Raw genomic sequence first — 18463 nt, forward strand, 5'->3', positions numbered from 1 at the left:
TTATGACTTTTTCCCATGTGGAATGCTTTCTTGAAACCGTGGAACTCTGTTTCCGGAATGTGTTTTAGCACAGTGGACTTGTAGCCTTAAGCTTGTGAAAGAAATTCATTGTAGCGGGGGAGCAAGAGTTTTTAATGCTAATTAAAAGTGATGAATTTGAAATTAAAAATAAAAAACGTATAGCTTTTCAATAATTGTATTAAATTTGCTATTTAATACAAGAATTATTCAAGAAGATGGTGTCATTTCAAACAGTATACATAATTTTTAGATGTGATTATCTTCATACAGAAAGAAATTTACATGAAATCAAATCCACCAGAGGAATTTAATCCTACCGACTGGTTGTTAATACCATGTGAAAGAGTTCAATGTAACGGAGAGTTGGACGGTTGATGAGAGCACGCAAAAGCCGGAAATTGCTGAAAAGTCTAAGACATAAATTATTTTATTTTGTCATGTAATGGAAACATGTTCGAAACAAAGACACAAAATGCAAAGTAAATTCAAAGATTTAACATTATGTTGAATAAAAATACAGTGATAAGGCCATCTTTAAAAAAATGTTTGCTTGCCCCCTCCCAACTCGGTAAAATTATAATTATTGGGTCGGTAGGTATTAGGGAATTTTTTTCCCAGAATATTATTTTTGTCCACAGGTTTAGAGGAATAAAAATGATACCGTGTTCTGGAATGTCGAAAACAAGTTTTGAGTCGGACTATTAATAGTCAGTCGGTTAGAAGAAGGCAAACCAAACAATTTTAAAAGCTAGGTCTAATCTCCGTTTTGCATATAGGCTTATTTCTATCATGTCTATTTAAGGAAAACTTATAGCTAAAAGATAAATATGACCAATGTTATGATAATTTAGAAAAATTAATAGTCAGATCTCGTTGGAAAGTATCTGGAGTTTGGCTATCGTTAAATGCCCTAACCGTATACTAAAGGAAAACGATGTGAACATTCATTATTTTTAAAGGAAAATCGTTTATGCTTTAATGATAGATCAATTGCAAAATGATGACTTTAAACGAGACTGTTGACATCCTTGTTTCATCAACTTGTTTGTCAATAGCTTGCTTTGATTTAAAAATTGTACGTAGAACATGTCTTGTGTATCGAATCAAGGCCTAATCCCCATATGTATGTGATATAAGTGTACAAATTGTTACACAAGTAAAGGAAGTTGACGATAGAACAATTGCAGCCATAAAGTTTTTGTTGTTGAATACCAAAATCTACTTTTTTCCAATGAAACAGATTTGTTCCTCTCTGCGGTTTGTCTTATTACATATCGAATCGACATATGAATGGAAGTAATTACTATTGATTGAAAGTATGGCGTCGTTATATCTAAATGTCGAGTCGAAGGCTACAGAAAGTGTTTTCTATTGTTTTTTTTAAATAAATTCTGATACATCTGGTACAATATATATGCAAAATTGCAGATCATATCACTTTCTTAAACATTCACAATGATGTTATATTCTATTATACGAAAGAGACAACATATGAATATATCTTATAAAATAGATTATCATATTGTCCCTGAATAGCTGACCAATAATATTGTAAGAAAATGATTATACTAAAAAAGGTAATTAAATTAGTGAAATCCTATTTCAATATTTGTTGTGTTTAGACGAACATTTTATGACAGTTTTGAAAGCCCTTAGAAAGTCCTTATTTGAGTAGGCATAAAGAACAGGATTTAGGGTAGAATTAATGTAGGTCATCCAAAAGAAAAAGGTGTACAGCCAATCAGGGACCAGAGCGGGTTCCCAGGCGTAAATATCCCATGCCACGTAGAACGGGAACCAGCAAATCAGGTAACTAGTTATCACGTAGGTCAAAGTTCGGAAAATCCTGTGCTCTCTGTTACCATGGTTACTGGATTTAACCGTTACCGCTTTATCTGATGACGTGGACGAAGCCCAACTGGATGGCGGGGGCGTGGTCGAGATAATGGACAGCGTGGGCTCGGTTAATAAAGATCGGTCTCTTGTTGTGCAATCAACCATTAAGTGAGTGCTTGGTTTGACGTTGATAGTGGTTGGCCCGCTGCCTCTGTGACCTACTTTTTTAGACCGATTCTTCATCACCAGGTAAACTTTCAGGTAAGCGACGACGATCAGCAGACAGGGGATGTAGTGGCCGATGATATCGACGACGATGATGAATTCGCGGTTGTCGGAGGGCTCCCAGATGCACTTGTTGACCTCTTGATGCTTTAGACGGTCACCGATAAAGGGTGGTGTCCAAATGATGAAGACACAAACCCTGGAAGTGTGAAAAATTACAATGGTTATTCAAGGAATAAAAAGTATTTAATGACGAAGTTTTAAATTATTCTATAGAAATGATCATATAACATGTACACGATATAAAGCCCTTCTCTATTCAACCTTCAGACACATGAAGATCTGTTGTCCCTCACTATTCTGAGAAAAGTGGGGCGGTATTCTAGAAGTTTATTCCAAAAACGTCGTCGCCTATGGAAAACTTTGGCCAGTTCAACAAAAACTTAAAAAATTTCAGTAAATTAGAAGTTAAAAATATCTTTAAAGCATATTTAATCCAGCAAATTTTTGTGTAACAATTGGTTTTTCAGATTAGAGACTAGTTTTACTAGATTAGTTTGATATAAGCAAAACACAAAATAAGAGCAAAGCAACATACGAACCTCCAAAAACATCAGAGGACGTCTATAGGGTCAGGAGCCATGGAGGAGTGAGCATCCCCTGTCGACCTGTCACACCCACCGTGTACTCCTTGTCATGATCGGAAAAATAAAAAAAATGACTTACCACACAATGGTCAAGATAATGATGTTCTTTCTCTTCCCGTTAATTTGCTTGTACTGCATCGCCCATGTGACAGACCAAAAGCGATCTAATGAGATGGCCACGATTGTAAAAACACTGGCAAAAGTCATAGCATAGTCAACATAGATCCAGAACCCGCAGATAATGGTCCCAAACGGCCAGTACCCCAGGAGGGTGTCTATCGTATAAAACGACATGGCGAAGAGGGCCACCAAAAAGTCCGTGACCGCAAGGTTAACAATAAAGTAATTAAAAGGCTGTCTAAGTCTGGAATCTAATGCAAAGGACAGCATGACCAAAAAGTTTCCCACGATGGTGACCAACACAATGATAGAAAGCGTCAAAGTGATGAGGATGTTCTTGACCGTCACTTCCATGATTATCTGATATGTTCTATATGCCTGATAATATTCTCTGTCACTAAGGACGCGTGGACGAGAGAATTTATAAGAAACCGACTGTAAACAAATAAACCACGTGTTCTCATATCTAAAGCTGTCAATGCCATGATCTTACAATTGCTATATTTTGCTAGCAAAGACATTTTTCATTTGATTAATTTCAAGTTTAAATTTTATTTGTGTCACGTGATATTTTTTAAGTTGGCAATTCCAACTGTAAAGTTGCAATTCAGGAAGATGAAAAAGCCAAAAGTAGCTATGAATTACCAACTTAATTTGAAAAAAAAAATAGAGGTATTAACGTGCACGCTTAAGTAGACAAAAATGGTTAGAATTTAAGGAAGTCTAAATATACGCATATGCTGTGTATAATATCTTTTAAAACTCTTTATATACAATACAACAGGCCTGGGGTGGGGTGGGGGGATAAATTTGATCTTAGTAAGATTATACCGTAATGGTAAAATGTTTCATGTGTCCGTTCATTAATTAAAAAAAGAATTAACGTGTAAATGTATTGTGATTGAGAACTGAAAGTGATGCTGATTTAGAACTAAAGATGTCAATCCATAGCTACTAGACCGCCCCGTTGTTAATATCTTTTACCAAATCAGCTAGAATATGGTGGGAGATGGGCAGCATTATTGGATATGTTTATATCTAAGCAAAGCAGATGATTGGTCTATTTTATCATTACTTGGCACCTGATCCCAACTGGAATTCCCAGGAGTCCGAGTGTTACGTCTTACAAAGGCCTGTTGACATTTGTAATATACAGAGCATTCATTAATTTGAAAAAAAAATCCTCGAAATTCCGGAATTCCGGCTATAACCGATTCCACAATCACCCTGCGAAGGCTATATCCTGTTTAATTTTTTTTTCCAAACTGCAGACGACGTGGGAATTTTTGAAACTTTGAATTGCTAAAGAAAAAAATACAAATGGGTGATTTTTCGCCTATCTATTTGGGTAAGCAATGAGTCCAATAGATTTAAAACAAGATATTTAGGCTAGCTGCCGTGCATTTATGACTCCCTAGTTTGCAAACTTTGCAATATCTGGCGTTTTCCTGGTTTTTACGATTTTGATATTCTATAATATGCAAGTTTTCCTGGCATGCAAAATACCAAGTTGAAATCGTAAAAAAGGCCTGGAAAACGTAAGATATTTTGGACTATTGAACCTCCTGTGCATTTACGAAAGCAGAAATAGGCAAATAACACATGGAATAGTGAGAATATCCCAAAAGATTGTACACTCTATGAACTCAGATATGACCAGATATTGAGTGGAAATTCAATATTATTATACCTTTTGTAAAATAATACAGTGAGGTTTACAAGAAAAATAAGTTTAATAGAAATCTATAAACAAAACTTTACGATAAAAGTTATGATTTTAACTCTCGGAGTTTCCTAATTTATGGTAGCAGTATACTGTATATATCATTTATATTACCTGCAAGGCTGCATATGGAACAGTGTCCAAGTCGATATTATTTCTAAAGCAAGGCAGGCTGTAATCAAATGAGTTGATGCTACAAAGATATCAAGAGCTCTGTTTATTGTCAACGCTACACATATTTTATTTATTCCAAACAATGACACATGCAAATATAATCAGTAAATCAAATGTTGACGAGAGATCATTATACACTATTATTACTATTCTGAAAATTTTTTAAATATATTTTTTCTGTTGTTCGAAAAATACTTACATTTCATAGGAAGACGACCATTTAATTTTGAGACTGGGGTTTTGATTTAATGTGCAATGAATACATCTAAGAATTTTTTTTTTTTTTCAGAAATAATATCGAAGTAAGTACAAGTACATTTACATTATTTTAAGGAAGTGGACTTGATTATCAAATTATTTTGATTTTGTTTACAAGATTATTTTAAGAATTGAATTTGACTAATAATAAATTTTATCATTATTTTTAAATAACAACCGGTGTACGTAATAAATTCAAATTTATAACTGCTAGAAGATTAACTCATAGTAAAATAAGTAACCGATGTTCTAAGGTATCGGTTTCAAAAAGTAACTTTACTACTTTTTGTCCCCCGCTTGAAAAGTGGGGGATATTAATTTGGGTTTGTCCGTCCGTCTGTCCGTCCGTCCGTCTTTCTGTCTGTCTGTAACGCTTTCGTTTCCACACGATATCTCGAGAACCCTTTGAGCTTTTGCAATGAAATTTTGAGGTCAAAAGGTCAAAGGTCAAGGTCATAAATTCGCAAATTCTGTCTGTTATAACACTAGTCTTTCATTTCCGCAAGATATCTCAAGAACCCTTTGAGCTTTTGCAATGAAATTTTACATAACAGCTCCCTGCGGCCTAAGGGAGACCCCTATTGATTTTGAGGTCAAAAGGTCAAAGTTCAAGGTCATAAATGTATACATTCTGTTTGTGTGTAACACTATTCTTTTCGGGCGATATCTCAAGAGTATTTTGAGCTTTTGCAATGTAATTTTATACCAAAAGTCCCTAGGACCTCTCTCACCCCTCTCAAAGAGTCCCGACCCGTTTGTTTTAATAGTATTTTATGTATTACATGTCGCTATTTTTAGCACAGGGGCATGGAGGAGAGTTATTACGTATAAAACAGGTTCCCAGCGGACTTTATATTTCTTATTACATCTATCAGAACTGTTTAATAAAGCTTAAATTAAGACACCATACATTGTGTAAAATATTGACAATATATCAAACGTGAATATATACAAGTATGTGACTTCATATGTATATATAATTGTCCATAGTATGGTATATCTCTCGCTTCATAGACGAGAGGGCCCGGGTTCGATTCCCCGATAATTCATTTTTTTCCCGAAACTTTTTTTTTTTAACTAAGTGATAGTATTCAGCATGTGAAATGAAAGATTTCTGAGGTCTGGCTTGTACAAACTCATAAAATCATCATAACATGTGATAAATATTCTTTATAAAAAGGATCTTCTACACACAAAGAATAATCAATCAAACCTTTATATCATATTGGCATATTTTATTTGCTTCAGTATACATTTAATAATTCTAAAAATTCAGTCAAGGGGATTTACCCCCCCCCCCCCTCCCCGAACTGTGCATGGTTTACTTTTTCCCTAAGCGGGGGACACAAATTCTCTGAATTAGCTTGTTCTAGACAATTTTGCTTCCATTAGTATTATTAAAATGGTAAATATGAAAGACAAAAAAACCCATTTATTACTAAAAATGACAACAAATAATATTTTAGTCTTGAGAGAACTCTTGCCGAGGGACGTAAAGCATCTAACGTGGATATCCAGGTTATGTTCCAGTGCATATCAAGATGTCGTTTTCTGGTCCAGCAGCTAATTAAAAAGGAGGGGGACCAATTCTACAAGGTACGGACAACAAAAATCAAAATCCCAGAGAATTTGTAATTGTTGACAAAGCCTTTAGAAAAATTAATACTCGTTAGAAATTGCACTGTAAGTTGGTGTGTAATTTTGACACACACTTGAATTTTTTTTCCATCTCTAGAATATAGTGCTTCAGTTGGAAGAAACCCTAGCAACTCAAATAAACATCTTACAAGCAAAAATTGAACAGCTTAACGGGAAAAAGATACAGGTTACGCAAGGTAAGTCAAATTTTATAGCTGTCTAAACAGTGATTAATTGGAATTCACTCGGATATAATCAGAGAAAGAAATGAAAACTGAGATCGTGTTTCCTAACGAGTAGGTGACCCTCAACAGCGAGGGCGCAGAAGTGCTATAGAGGACACGATCATCACGAAGGGCGGCATCAGATTCCAGGATATTGCCGGCCTCAAAGACGCCAAAGAAGCTCTGAGAGAAGCCATCATAATTCCATTATTGTTTCCTCACCTGTTTACAGGTAATACATCACTGTTTCTTTATAGAAGCTCTGGATCATTTTTAGGGTAATGAAAAAGTAGGATGCGTCGGCAAAGTCTAGATTATTAATCAAAACGTAGGGTTTATTACGAAACGGAATAAATAAACTTTTTAAAAATAAAATTGTGAAATAAATCAATTTTCTGCATGAAAAATACGCAGTATCTCGGATTTTACTTTAGTTCTGAATTATTTTATGTTTCCTATGTAATTTTGAGTTATATACCCGTACCTTTTTTTTGATCCAGCTTTAGAGAGTAAATTTGGATGAGCCACGTTATATATAGTATATTTTATCCAGATTCTACTCTAAATCCATTCATTACTTTCTTTAGAGAGTAAATTTGGATGAGCCAAAATATGAAAATCAATTTGTATATATATATTGAATAAATCATGATAAAATTTAAATTTTAGCTCTACGTGTCGTCCTAAACTGGTATTTAAACCACTATTCACCTCTTATATAGCCTTGCTAACACGGTAAAGAACCACGTGATATACATCAGGTATTCGAATGAAAACCTTGTAATTCCGAAAAAGTAATTCTCACACCAAGTAGAAATTGATTTCTGATTTGCGACGATGAGTATATAGGTCCCTGATGTTTCTTAATTTCTGAATCTTGCATAAGTAATTTTAAAGAAAGTCGCAGTAATCTATTAAGGTGCTCTGTAGGTTTAAGAAATTCGCATGATTGATAAAAAAATACATGTTTAAGAATTCTAGCATTGTAACTCAATTTTGAAATTCTTGTCGCAATCAATGGAACATCAATTAATCTCTCTCTCTCTCTCTCTCTCTTTCTCTCTCTCTCTCTCTCTCCAGGAAGCATCAAACCCTGGAAGAGAATTCTTCTGTATGGACCCCCGGGGACGGGGAAGTCCCGCCTGGCCCAAGCCGTGTCCTCTGAGATCAAGTCCACATTCTACTGCGTGTCCAGCTCCGATCTCGTGTCCAGCTGGGTCGGCGAAAGTGAAAAGTAAGATCCTCTCTCTTCTAAATACTCAAGTCTAAATTACTGGGATTTATGAACTGGAAGTAGAACCTATCTTGTAGCAGGAGGGAGTGGGGGGGGGGGTCTCAGTTATCCCCCCTTCCATATAATCTGAACTTCTTTACATACAAATATTTTTTTGGTCCAGCAAGGGGTCGGTTTATTTTTTTTTGGCCATAAAAATTATACCTCCAAAAACCAGAGGGTGATGCAACCCCCTCCTCATCCCACCCCTATGCCCTAGCTTTATCCATTACTGAACACAAAGCTCAGGTGGTAGAGTAGTTAATACAGCGGAAGATTTCGGGGTAATTGGCTTTTCTGAATTTTAACAGGTTAATAAAAGAACTGTTCCAACATGCGACTAAACAGACCGGACGATCCGTAAGTCTTTTACATGAAGAGAATTCACAACATTGAAACTTGGAATAAACATTTAATTGTTTATAAAAGTATCTACAATTTTTAATTTGTTCCGTGAGATACCTGTGTCTTTACGCCTATGTAGGTGGTCTTTATTGATGAGATAGACAGCATCTGTCGTCAGAGAAGTTCCCGGGAGGAGGAGTACACGAGGCGAATCAAGACGGAGCTCCTGAAGCAGATGGAGGGGGCGGATACCGCCGACAGCTCGGACCAGATCTTCCTCCTGTGTGCCACCAACTGTCCCTGGGAACTGGACTCCGCCTTCCTCAGGAGATTCCAGAAAAGGATATTCATACCTCTCCCAGACAAGTGCTTAAACTCTTTATATTTTGTAGATATTTTGTAAAAAGTTTTAAAGACCTTTCTGAATATTTTGTAATAACTTTAAAACTCCTTATTTTAAGGTTTAGACAAATTTAATATGTAAATACTAGTATTTTGGGGTAATTTTTACAAAAATTATAATAAATTGTCAAAGGAAAGAGTTCAATTAGAAATTTTGTAAAAGATAAATTTCTTTTTTGAACATTTTTAAAAAAAGACCAACACTGCTACCTTTAAAAAAACTCTTATTTTTAGAGAGGCTAGAATTGACTTGATGAAAATCCACACTAAAGACAACAAGGTGGTGATGTCTGATGAGGATTGGTCAGTACTGGGGGCTCAGACAGAGGGTTACTCCGGAAGTGACCTCGCTAACCTGACCTTAGAGTCACTCTTCTGTCCAATCAGAGAGCTACAAACGTCAAAGGAATGGAAACAGAAAGGTCTCATAACTCTCATTATCGTGTCGTGTTTAATTGAATGCAGAACTACTAATAATTTGAAGTTCATTTCTCCTCACTTTTTGAAAAAAGAGTATCAACATAAGGAATTTCAATACCTAATAAAAATCAAATAATTATTGTGTTAGTGGAAAATTGGTAAGTGAAGTGGGTGACTAATATGAATTTTATTGAATTTCTTGGTAGATGACCAGTTTGTGCCTTGTAAAGATGGAGAAGAAGCGGATGTGAAGGCGACGATTGTGGAGATTCCAGCTCACAAGGTTATTATCATCTCTATATACATATAGAATATCTGTATATACAATACAGAACATCTCTATATACAACACAGAACATCTCTATATACAATACAGAACATCGCTATATGCAGTATAGAAAATCTCTATATACAATACAGAACATCTCTATATACAATACAGAACATCTGTATATACAATACAGAACGTTGCTATATACAATATACAACATCTCTTTATACAGTACAGAACATCTCTATATTCAATACAGTTATTCAGTACAGAACATCTCTATATACAGTACAAAACTTCTCTATATACAATACAGAACATCACTATATACAGTACAGAATGTTTGTATATACAATACAGGACATCACTATATACATCACAGAACATCTCTATATACAATACAGAACATCGCTATATACAATACAGAACATCTCTATATACAATACAGAATATCTCTATATACAATACAGAACATCTCTATATACAATACAGAATATCTCTATATACAATACAGAACATTGCTATATACAATACAGAATATCTCTATATACAATACAGAACATCTCTATATACAATACAGAACATCGCTATATACAGTACAGAACATCTCTATATACAGTACAGAACATCTCTATATACAATACAGAACATCGCTATATACAGTACAGAACATCTCTATATACATCACAGAACATCTCTATATACAATACGGAACATCTCTATATAAAATACAGAACATCGCTATATACAATACAGAATATCTCTATATACAATACAAAACATCTCTATATACAATACAGAACATCGCTATATACAATACAGAACATCTCTATATACAGTACAGAACATCTCTATATACAACACAGAACCTCTCTATATACAATACAGAACATCTGTATATACAACAAAGAACATCTCTATTTACAACACAGAACATCGCTATATACAATACAGAACATCTCTATATACAGTACAGAACATCTCTATATACAACACAGAACATCTCTATATACAATACAGTTATACAGTACAGAACATCACTATATACAACACAGAACATCGCTATACACAATACAGAACATCGCTATATACAATACAGAACATCTCTATATACAATACAGAACATCTCTATATACAATACAGAACATCGCTATATACAATACAGAACATCTCTATATACAGAACAGAGCATCTCTATATACAACACAGAATGTCTCTATATACAATACAGAACATCTCTATATACAATCAGGGCTCCCACTGGACCGAAAATGTTTTTCGCCACTTATCGCGACAAAAGGAAAGGCATCATTACATCTGATTTCTCGACAATGCAATGCACTTTATTTTATTCCTTTTTTTTTTATTATGTTTATCACGGACATTGTTTTAAAATTGTTATGTTTAAAGCTTATGGTAGTGTCCATTTAAAAAAAAAAAATAAAGTTGGAATTATACAATTAATTTGATATTGAATTGATATCAGCCAACTCTTAACAGAAAACGTCCTCATGTTTATATTTTTTGTTTGCCTGGGAAGGTGGGAGTAAAAATATATGACATTTTTTTTTAATGTATATTTTCATCATTTCATTAATGAATTGGGAAAAGAAGTAATTAAAAAGTAATGAGAATTAGATTTAAAACTTAAGACTTTATTTTAACAACTTGGATTCTACACTCCAGGGTATAATATGCAAGCTCGTGTAATTGTAAATAATTCAATGCAATTTACTTAGATAATTCTGTTTCCAAACCAATTTCTTTTTCACTATTTGTCAGTTTATGGTATAATGTACACATTTTTCAATTTTCATTAATTTAGGTAAAATTTGAAGCCATTGTTTACAATTTTCGTCATGTTTCCCTACTTTCGGTTTTAAAAAAACGATCTCCATAGATCCAGATTTTGTTGATAATTTTTTTTTATTTACAAACTTCATCTCCTAATAACACTTTATCCCCCCTTGTTTAATCAAAGTTATGTTATTTCAAGCAATTTTGTAACCCTTCATTGCTCCAGGCTAATAACCTAGTCAGCTGTGTTCGTTCAAGCGAGACGTGATTTCCTACATGTAGGTTTCAATTTTCACACCTCTGCTGAATTAAATAAACAATGGGAGTTATCTGTATACATTGAATAAACAAAGGAGCTAACCAGGACTACAAAATTTTTGTACATGGTACATCTAAAAAAATCATTTTCGCCACTTTTGAAAAAAATTCGCAATTGGCGACAATGGCGAATCACAGCTCGAGCCCTGTATACAATACAGAACATCACTATATACAGTACAGAACATCTCTATATACAACACAGAAAGTCTCTATATACAATACAGAACATCTCTATATACAATACAGCACATCTCTATATACAATACAGAACATCTCTATATACAGTACAGAACGTCTCTATATACAATACAGAACATCTCTATATACAGTACAGAACGTCTCTATATACAATACAGAACATCGCTATATGCAGTATAGAACATCTCTATATACAATACAGAACATCTCTATATACAACACAGAACGTCTCTATATACAATACAGAACATCTCTATATACAGTACAAAACGTCTCTATATACAATACAGAACATCTCTATATACAGTACAGAACATCTCTATATACAGTACAGAACATCTCTATATACAGTACAGAACATCTCTATATACATCACAGAACATCTCTATATACATCACAGAACATCTCTATATACAATACAGAACGTCTCTATATACAACAAAGAAAGTCTCTCTATACAATACAGAACATCTCTATATACAATACAGAACAACTCTATGTACAATACAGAACATCTCTATATACATCACAGAACATCTCTATATACAATACAGAACATCTCTATATACAGTACAAAACGTCTCTATATACAATACAGAACATCACTATATACAGTACAGAACATCTCTATATACAACACAGAAAGTCTCTATATACAATACAGAACATCTCTATATACAATACAGCACATCTCTATATACAATACAGAACATCTCTATATACAATACAGAACATCTCTATATACAACACAGAACGTCTCTATATACATCACAGAACATCTCTATATACAATACAGAACATCTCTATATACAGTACAAAACGTCTCTATATACAATACAGAACATCTCTATATACAATACAGAACATCTCTATATACAACACAGAAAGTCTCTATATACAATACAGAACATCTCTATATACAATACAGAACATCTCTATATACAACACAGAACGTCTCTATATACAATACAGAACATCTCTATATACAACACAAAACGTCTCTATATACAATACAGAACATCTCTATATACAGTACAGAACATCTCTATATACAGTACAGAACATCTCTATATACAGTACAGAACATCTCTATATACATCACAGAACATCTCTATATACATCACAGAACATCTCTATATACAATACAGAACGTCTCTATATACAACAAAGAAAGTCTCTCTATACAATACAGAACATCTCTATATACAATACAGAACAACTCTATGTACAATACAGAACATCTCTATATACATCACAGAACATCTCTATATACAATACAGAACGTCTCTATATACAACAAAGAAAGTCTCTATATACAATACAGAACAACTGTATATACAATACAGAACATCTCTATATACATTATAGAACATCTCTATATACAATACAGAACGTCTCTATATACAATACAGAACGTCTCTATATACAACAAAGAAAGTATTTATATACAACAAAGAAAGTATCTATATACAATACAGAACATCTCTATATACAATACAGAACAACTCTATATACATCACAGAACATCTCTATATATACTGAAAGGAAAAAGAAACGCAGGGTAAACTTCTGAGGTTGTTTAATATAGTTTCGTCTATTTTTTTCCTAATGATCTTTATAAATCATATTAACACATCTATGCTCAATAATTTGACAGACTTTCAATAATTTTTTTCTGATTAATCATTAGTTATGGAAGCCCATTTAACGGTACCCCCCATAAAGTGAAAATGAAAGACTCAAAACCTTGTATGCCCCCCTCGCGCACCGGTCACAGCCCTGATTCTCTTGTGCATGGAGTTCATAAGGCCATTTATCCTTCGTATGGGGATATTATCCCACTCTTCACGTAAGGCAATCTTTAACTGGTCGAGAGTAACAGGAGAATTGGGGCGCCCTCTTACTCTCCTGTCCAGTTCATCCCACAGATGTTCTATTGGGGACAAATCTGGACTGTATGGGGGCCAGTCAAGTGTTTGGATGTTATTGTTTGCTAAAAAGTCTTGGCACACTCTGGCTACATGAGGTCGGGCGTTATCCTGCTGGAAAATTAAGTTGTGTCGTTGCACAAACGGAACAGCAACCGGGCGGAGAATTTCATCCCTATATCTAACGCCAGTTAAATTTCCAGCTACCACAATCAAGGGTGACCTTACCCCGTGGGAAATCCCACCCCAGACCATTACTGACCCACCCCCAAACCTATCCCTCTCAAGGACGCACGCATCGGCAAAGCGTTCCCCACGACGTCGGTATACACGACGTCGACCGTCCGCTCGAAAAAGAGTAAACCGGGACTCATCTGTGAAAAACACCCGTCTCCATTGCCTCAAGGAAAATTGCCCAGGCCCATGGGCGACCACCCACGCAATACGACGCGCTCGACGTACGGTAAGAGGAATACCAACATAAGGCCGACGAGCTCGCAAACCAAACTCACGCAATCGGTTTCTCTCAGTTTTTGGGTGAATTTGGCGATTATGATTGCCAACTGTATTTCTAGCCGTTTCAGTAGCGGTTACGTGACGATTACGCAAATGGGTGAGACGAATAACTCTGTCCTGACGTCGCGGTCGATCAGCAACCCTCCCAGTCTCTCTCAAATGACGAACAAGACTTTCTTTCGTCGAAAGATTAACCCCAAACTGCAATGCAACCTGTTGTTGCCTTTGACCTTGCATTAGCAGTGCAATGGCCTGACCCCTTTGAACTTCAGTCAACCGCACCATGACTGCAAAACAACAAAATTTACTTCTTATACTGAAAACCGATGTGGATATCTCTGGAGTATCAATTGGTATGAAAAAATGACAAAACGATCGATTAATCAATAATCTGCACGTGATTTTCGCATTTTGGCATTTTGCCTTAGCGGCGCAATAGTTTTCACGGTTGACTGATTTTTGACACCGATCCCGGTGCACAGTGACAAGAAGACCACTCTGACCAATTTTCATAATTTTCGGTTTTGTAGTTAAATAATTATCTAATATTATGCTACCCTGCGTTTCTTTTTCCTCTCAGTATATCTAGAGAACATCTCTATATACATCACAGAACATCTCTATATACAATACAGAACGTCTCTATATACAACAAAGAAAGTCTCTATATACAATACAGAACATCTCTATATACAATACAGAACAACTCTATATACAATACAGAACATCTCTATATACATCACAGAACATCTCTATATATCTAGAGAACATCTCTATATACATCACAGAACATCTCTATATACAATACAGAACGTCTCTATATACAACAAAGAAAGTCTCTATATACAATACAGAACATCTCTATATACAATACAGAACATCTCTATATACAATACAGAACAACTCTGTATACAATACAGAACATCTCTATATACAATACAGAACATCACTATATACAATACATAACATCTCTATATACAATACAGAACATCTCTATATACAATACAGAACATCTCTATATACAATACAGAACATCACTATATACAATACAGAACATCTCTATATACATTACAGAACATCTCTATATACAATACAGAACATCTCTATATACAAAACAGAACAACTCTGTATACAATACAGAACATCTCTATATACAATACAGAACATCTCTATATACAATACAGAACAACTCTGTATACAATACAGAACGTCTCTATATACAATACAGAACATCTCTATATATAATACAGAACATCACTATATACAATACAGAACGTCTCTATATACAATACAGAACATCTCTATATATAATACAGAACATCTCTATTTATAATACAGAAATTCTCTATATACAATACCGAACATCGCTCTATACATCACAGAACATCTCTATATACCTAGAGAACATCTCTATATACATCACAGAACATCTCTATATACAATACAGAACGTCTCTATATACAATACAGAATATCTCTATATATAATACAGACATCTCTATATACAAAACAGAACACCTCTATATACAATACAGAACATCTCTATATACAATACAGAACATCTCTATATACAATACAGAACATCTCTTTATACAACAAAGAACATCTCTATATACATTACAGAACATCTCTATATACAATACAGAACGTTTCTATATACAATACAGAATATCTCTATATACAATACAGAACATCGCTCTATACAACAAAGAACATCTCTATATACAATACAGAACGTTTCTATATACAATACAGAACATCTCTATATACAATACAGAACATCTCTATATACAACAAAGAACATCTCTATATACAATACAGAACATCTCTATATACAATACAGAACATCTCTATATACAATACAGAACATCTCTATATACATCACAGAACATCTCTATATACAATACAGAACATCTCTATATACATCACAGAACATCTCTATATACAATACAGAACATCTCTATATACAATACAGAACATCTCTATATACAACAAAGAACATCTCTATATACAATACAGAACGTTTCTATATAAAATACAGAACATCTCTATATACAATACAGAACATCTCTATATACATTACAGAACATCTTTATATACAATACAGAACGTTTCTATATAAAATACAGAACATCTCTATATACAATACAGAACATCTCTATATACAATACAGAACATCTTTATATACAATACAAAACGTTTCTATATACAATACAGAACAACTCTATATACATCACAGAACATCTCTATATACAATACAAAACGTTTCTATATACAATACAGAACATCTCTTTATTATATACCCATCAATTTCCTTGTTTTTGTTGCTGTTAATTTTACAGAGTTTGATCCGATTTTCCGGATCACCACACTTTGGTTTTCTGAATCCATATCACCACTCTCTGAAACTGATGACGTAGTACGCAAAAACATGACGTTATTTTTCTTGCACGTTAAAAAGTCCCTTGTTATTATGCTTTGTTTTATGGATAAATATTATACAATTGATCTCTAAATTTTTATTTTGCTATATTTAGCTAGTTATAAGGGGGTATATAATAAATCTATCATTATAACAGTAACTTGATCCGAAGAGCTGTATCACGTCTCGTTGACAGGCGCGGATCATCAGATCAAACTCGACGCTTCGCGTCTCGTTAGATCTGATGATCCACGCCTGTCAACTCGACGTGATACAACCCTTCGGATCAAGTTACTATTATAATAATATATATATATACAATACAGACCGTTTCTATATACAATACAGAACGTCTCTATATACAATACAGAACGTCTCTATATACAATACAGAGCGTCTCTTTATACAGAACAGAACATCTCTATATACAATAGAGAACGTCTCTATATACAGTACAGAAAATGTTTCTATATATACAATACAGAACATCTCTATATACAATACAGAACGTTTCTATATACAATACAGAACGTTTCTATATACAATACAGAACATCGCTCTATACATCACAGAATATCTCTATATACCATACAGAACATCTCTATATACATCACAGAACATCGCTATATACAATACAGAACGTCTCTATATACAGTACAGAATGTTTCTATATACAATACAGAACATCTCTATATACATCACAGAAATTCTCTATATACAATACAGAACATCAATCTCTTGACATTCAGTACAGCAATGCAAGAAAAACGTCTCTAAACACTATACATTAATTCTAGAATAGAACATTCATTATTATGTACACAGTACGTTTATTCTAGAATACAACATATACAGCAAAACTCGGTTATAACGAAGTCGCTGGGACCTATGAAATTACTTTGCTTTATCCGTTATTCGCTATAACTGTATGAGAAATTCATTAAAATTATATAGCTGGGGATTAAAGATGACTTCGCTATATCCGTGATTTCGCAATATCCGTGTTCGTACTAAACGAGTTTTGCTGTATTCATACATGTATACTCATTGTATACAAGAGGGATAGTATTGTCATTTTTAATCAATCACAGAAATGATTTTTCTGTTAAAGGTTCGTCCCCGGGAAGTGACTTTGAATGATTTTCTGTCTGCTTTGAAAACGCACAGAAAAACTGTCACACAAGATGAAATTCAAAAGTTTGAAAACTTCACAAAATCAATGGGTGAACAAGGCTGATGTGAAAAAATTACATTCGAATTTCTGATGAACATTCTTCTGTGTGGATTTATTTTAAAGTCTGGAAATAAAAAAAATGGCTCACTGGTTAACATTCTACTGTGTGTACATTTTAAGTCTGGATATTATTTTTTTTATACTCCTCGTTATCAAATGTTTATTGTTTTTGTATTATGACAGGGACAGATGACAACAACAGCTCCTCTTTGTTGTTTAATTGTTCATGGAATACATACATGTATGTTACGTAGGTGCAATTTTTTTTCAGTTTAAAATATTGTCTCTATATATGGTTAGAAAAAGAAAAATTGTTTTAAGAGTTAATTATTTATTTTGCAAAGTTTTTTTACCTAGATTTATTTGTTTTTGTTAAATGGGTTTTAGGAAAAGGTTTATTCCAATGAGGACTTTGATCTCTCTGATGAGGCGATATATAAAAGTCAAAATGAAAGTCCTTCACATTATTTT

General features: G+C 33.9%; 2 protein-coding genes across 3 annotated transcripts; one reads left to right on the forward strand and one right to left on the reverse strand.

Moving 5' to 3' along the window:
- Window positions 1-1117: 1117 nt before the first annotated feature.
- Window positions 1118-3223, reverse strand: LOC134250401 (alpha-2A adrenergic receptor-like). The gene is made up of 2 exons (XM_062732754.1): window positions 2809-3223; window positions 1118-2281 (listed from the first exon to the last, which is right to left on the reverse strand). Exons 1-2 carry the CDS (start codon window positions 3201-3203, stop codon window positions 1624-1626), a joined length of 1053 nt encoding a protein of 350 aa, XP_062588738.1. The 5' UTR covers window positions 3204-3223; the 3' UTR covers window positions 1118-1623.
- A 1772-nt stretch (window positions 3224-4995) lies between these two features.
- On the forward strand, window positions 4996-18076 carry LOC134250400 (uncharacterized). 2 transcript variants are annotated; one of them, XM_062732752.1, is made up of 10 exons: window positions 4996-5048; window positions 6471-6600; window positions 6740-6839; window positions 6943-7098; window positions 7947-8100; window positions 8451-8499; window positions 8624-8850; window positions 9121-9308; window positions 9513-9589; window positions 17870-18076. In XM_062732752.1, exons 1-10 carry the CDS (start codon window positions 5002-5004, stop codon window positions 17993-17995), a joined length of 1254 nt encoding a protein of 417 aa, XP_062588736.1. In that variant the 5' UTR covers window positions 4996-5001; the 3' UTR covers window positions 17996-18076. The 2 variants fall into 2 exon arrangements, with proteins under 2 accessions (XP_062588736.1, XP_062588737.1); XM_062732753.1 differs by lacking the exon at window positions 6943-7098.
- Window positions 18077-18463: the final 387 nt, after the last annotated feature.

The sequence above is a fragment of the Saccostrea cucullata genome, unplaced genomic scaffold (assembly GCF_032062105.1).
Source record: "Saccostrea cucullata isolate Sc308-1 unplaced genomic scaffold, CSIRO_AGI_Scuc_v1 ctg102, whole genome shotgun sequence".
In the NCBI taxonomy this organism is placed as follows: domain Eukaryota; kingdom Metazoa; phylum Mollusca; class Bivalvia; order Ostreida; family Ostreidae; genus Saccostrea; species Saccostrea cuccullata.

Bases quoted from the DNA above. Each gene is read 5' to 3' on its own strand.
- LOC134250401 (XM_062732754.1), bottom strand. From the start codon at position 3,203: ATGGAAGTGACGGTCAAGAACATCCTCATCACTTTGACGCTTTCTATC. The intron at 2,282-2,808 runs GTAAGTCATTTT...TCACACTTCCAG, and splicing joins ATTATCTTGACCATTGTGTG to GGTTTGTGTCTTCATCATTT.
- LOC134250400 (XM_062732752.1), top strand. From the start codon at position 5,002: ATGAATACATCTAAGAATTTTTTTTTTTTTTCAGAAATAATATCGAA. The intron at 5,049-6,470 runs GTAAGTACAAGT...ATAATATTTTAG, and splicing joins TTTTCAGAAATAATATCGAA to TCTTGAGAGAACTCTTGCCG. The intron at 6,840-6,942 runs GTAAGTCAAATT...CCTAACGAGTAG, and splicing joins AAAGATACAGGTTACGCAAG to GTGACCCTCAACAGCGAGGG.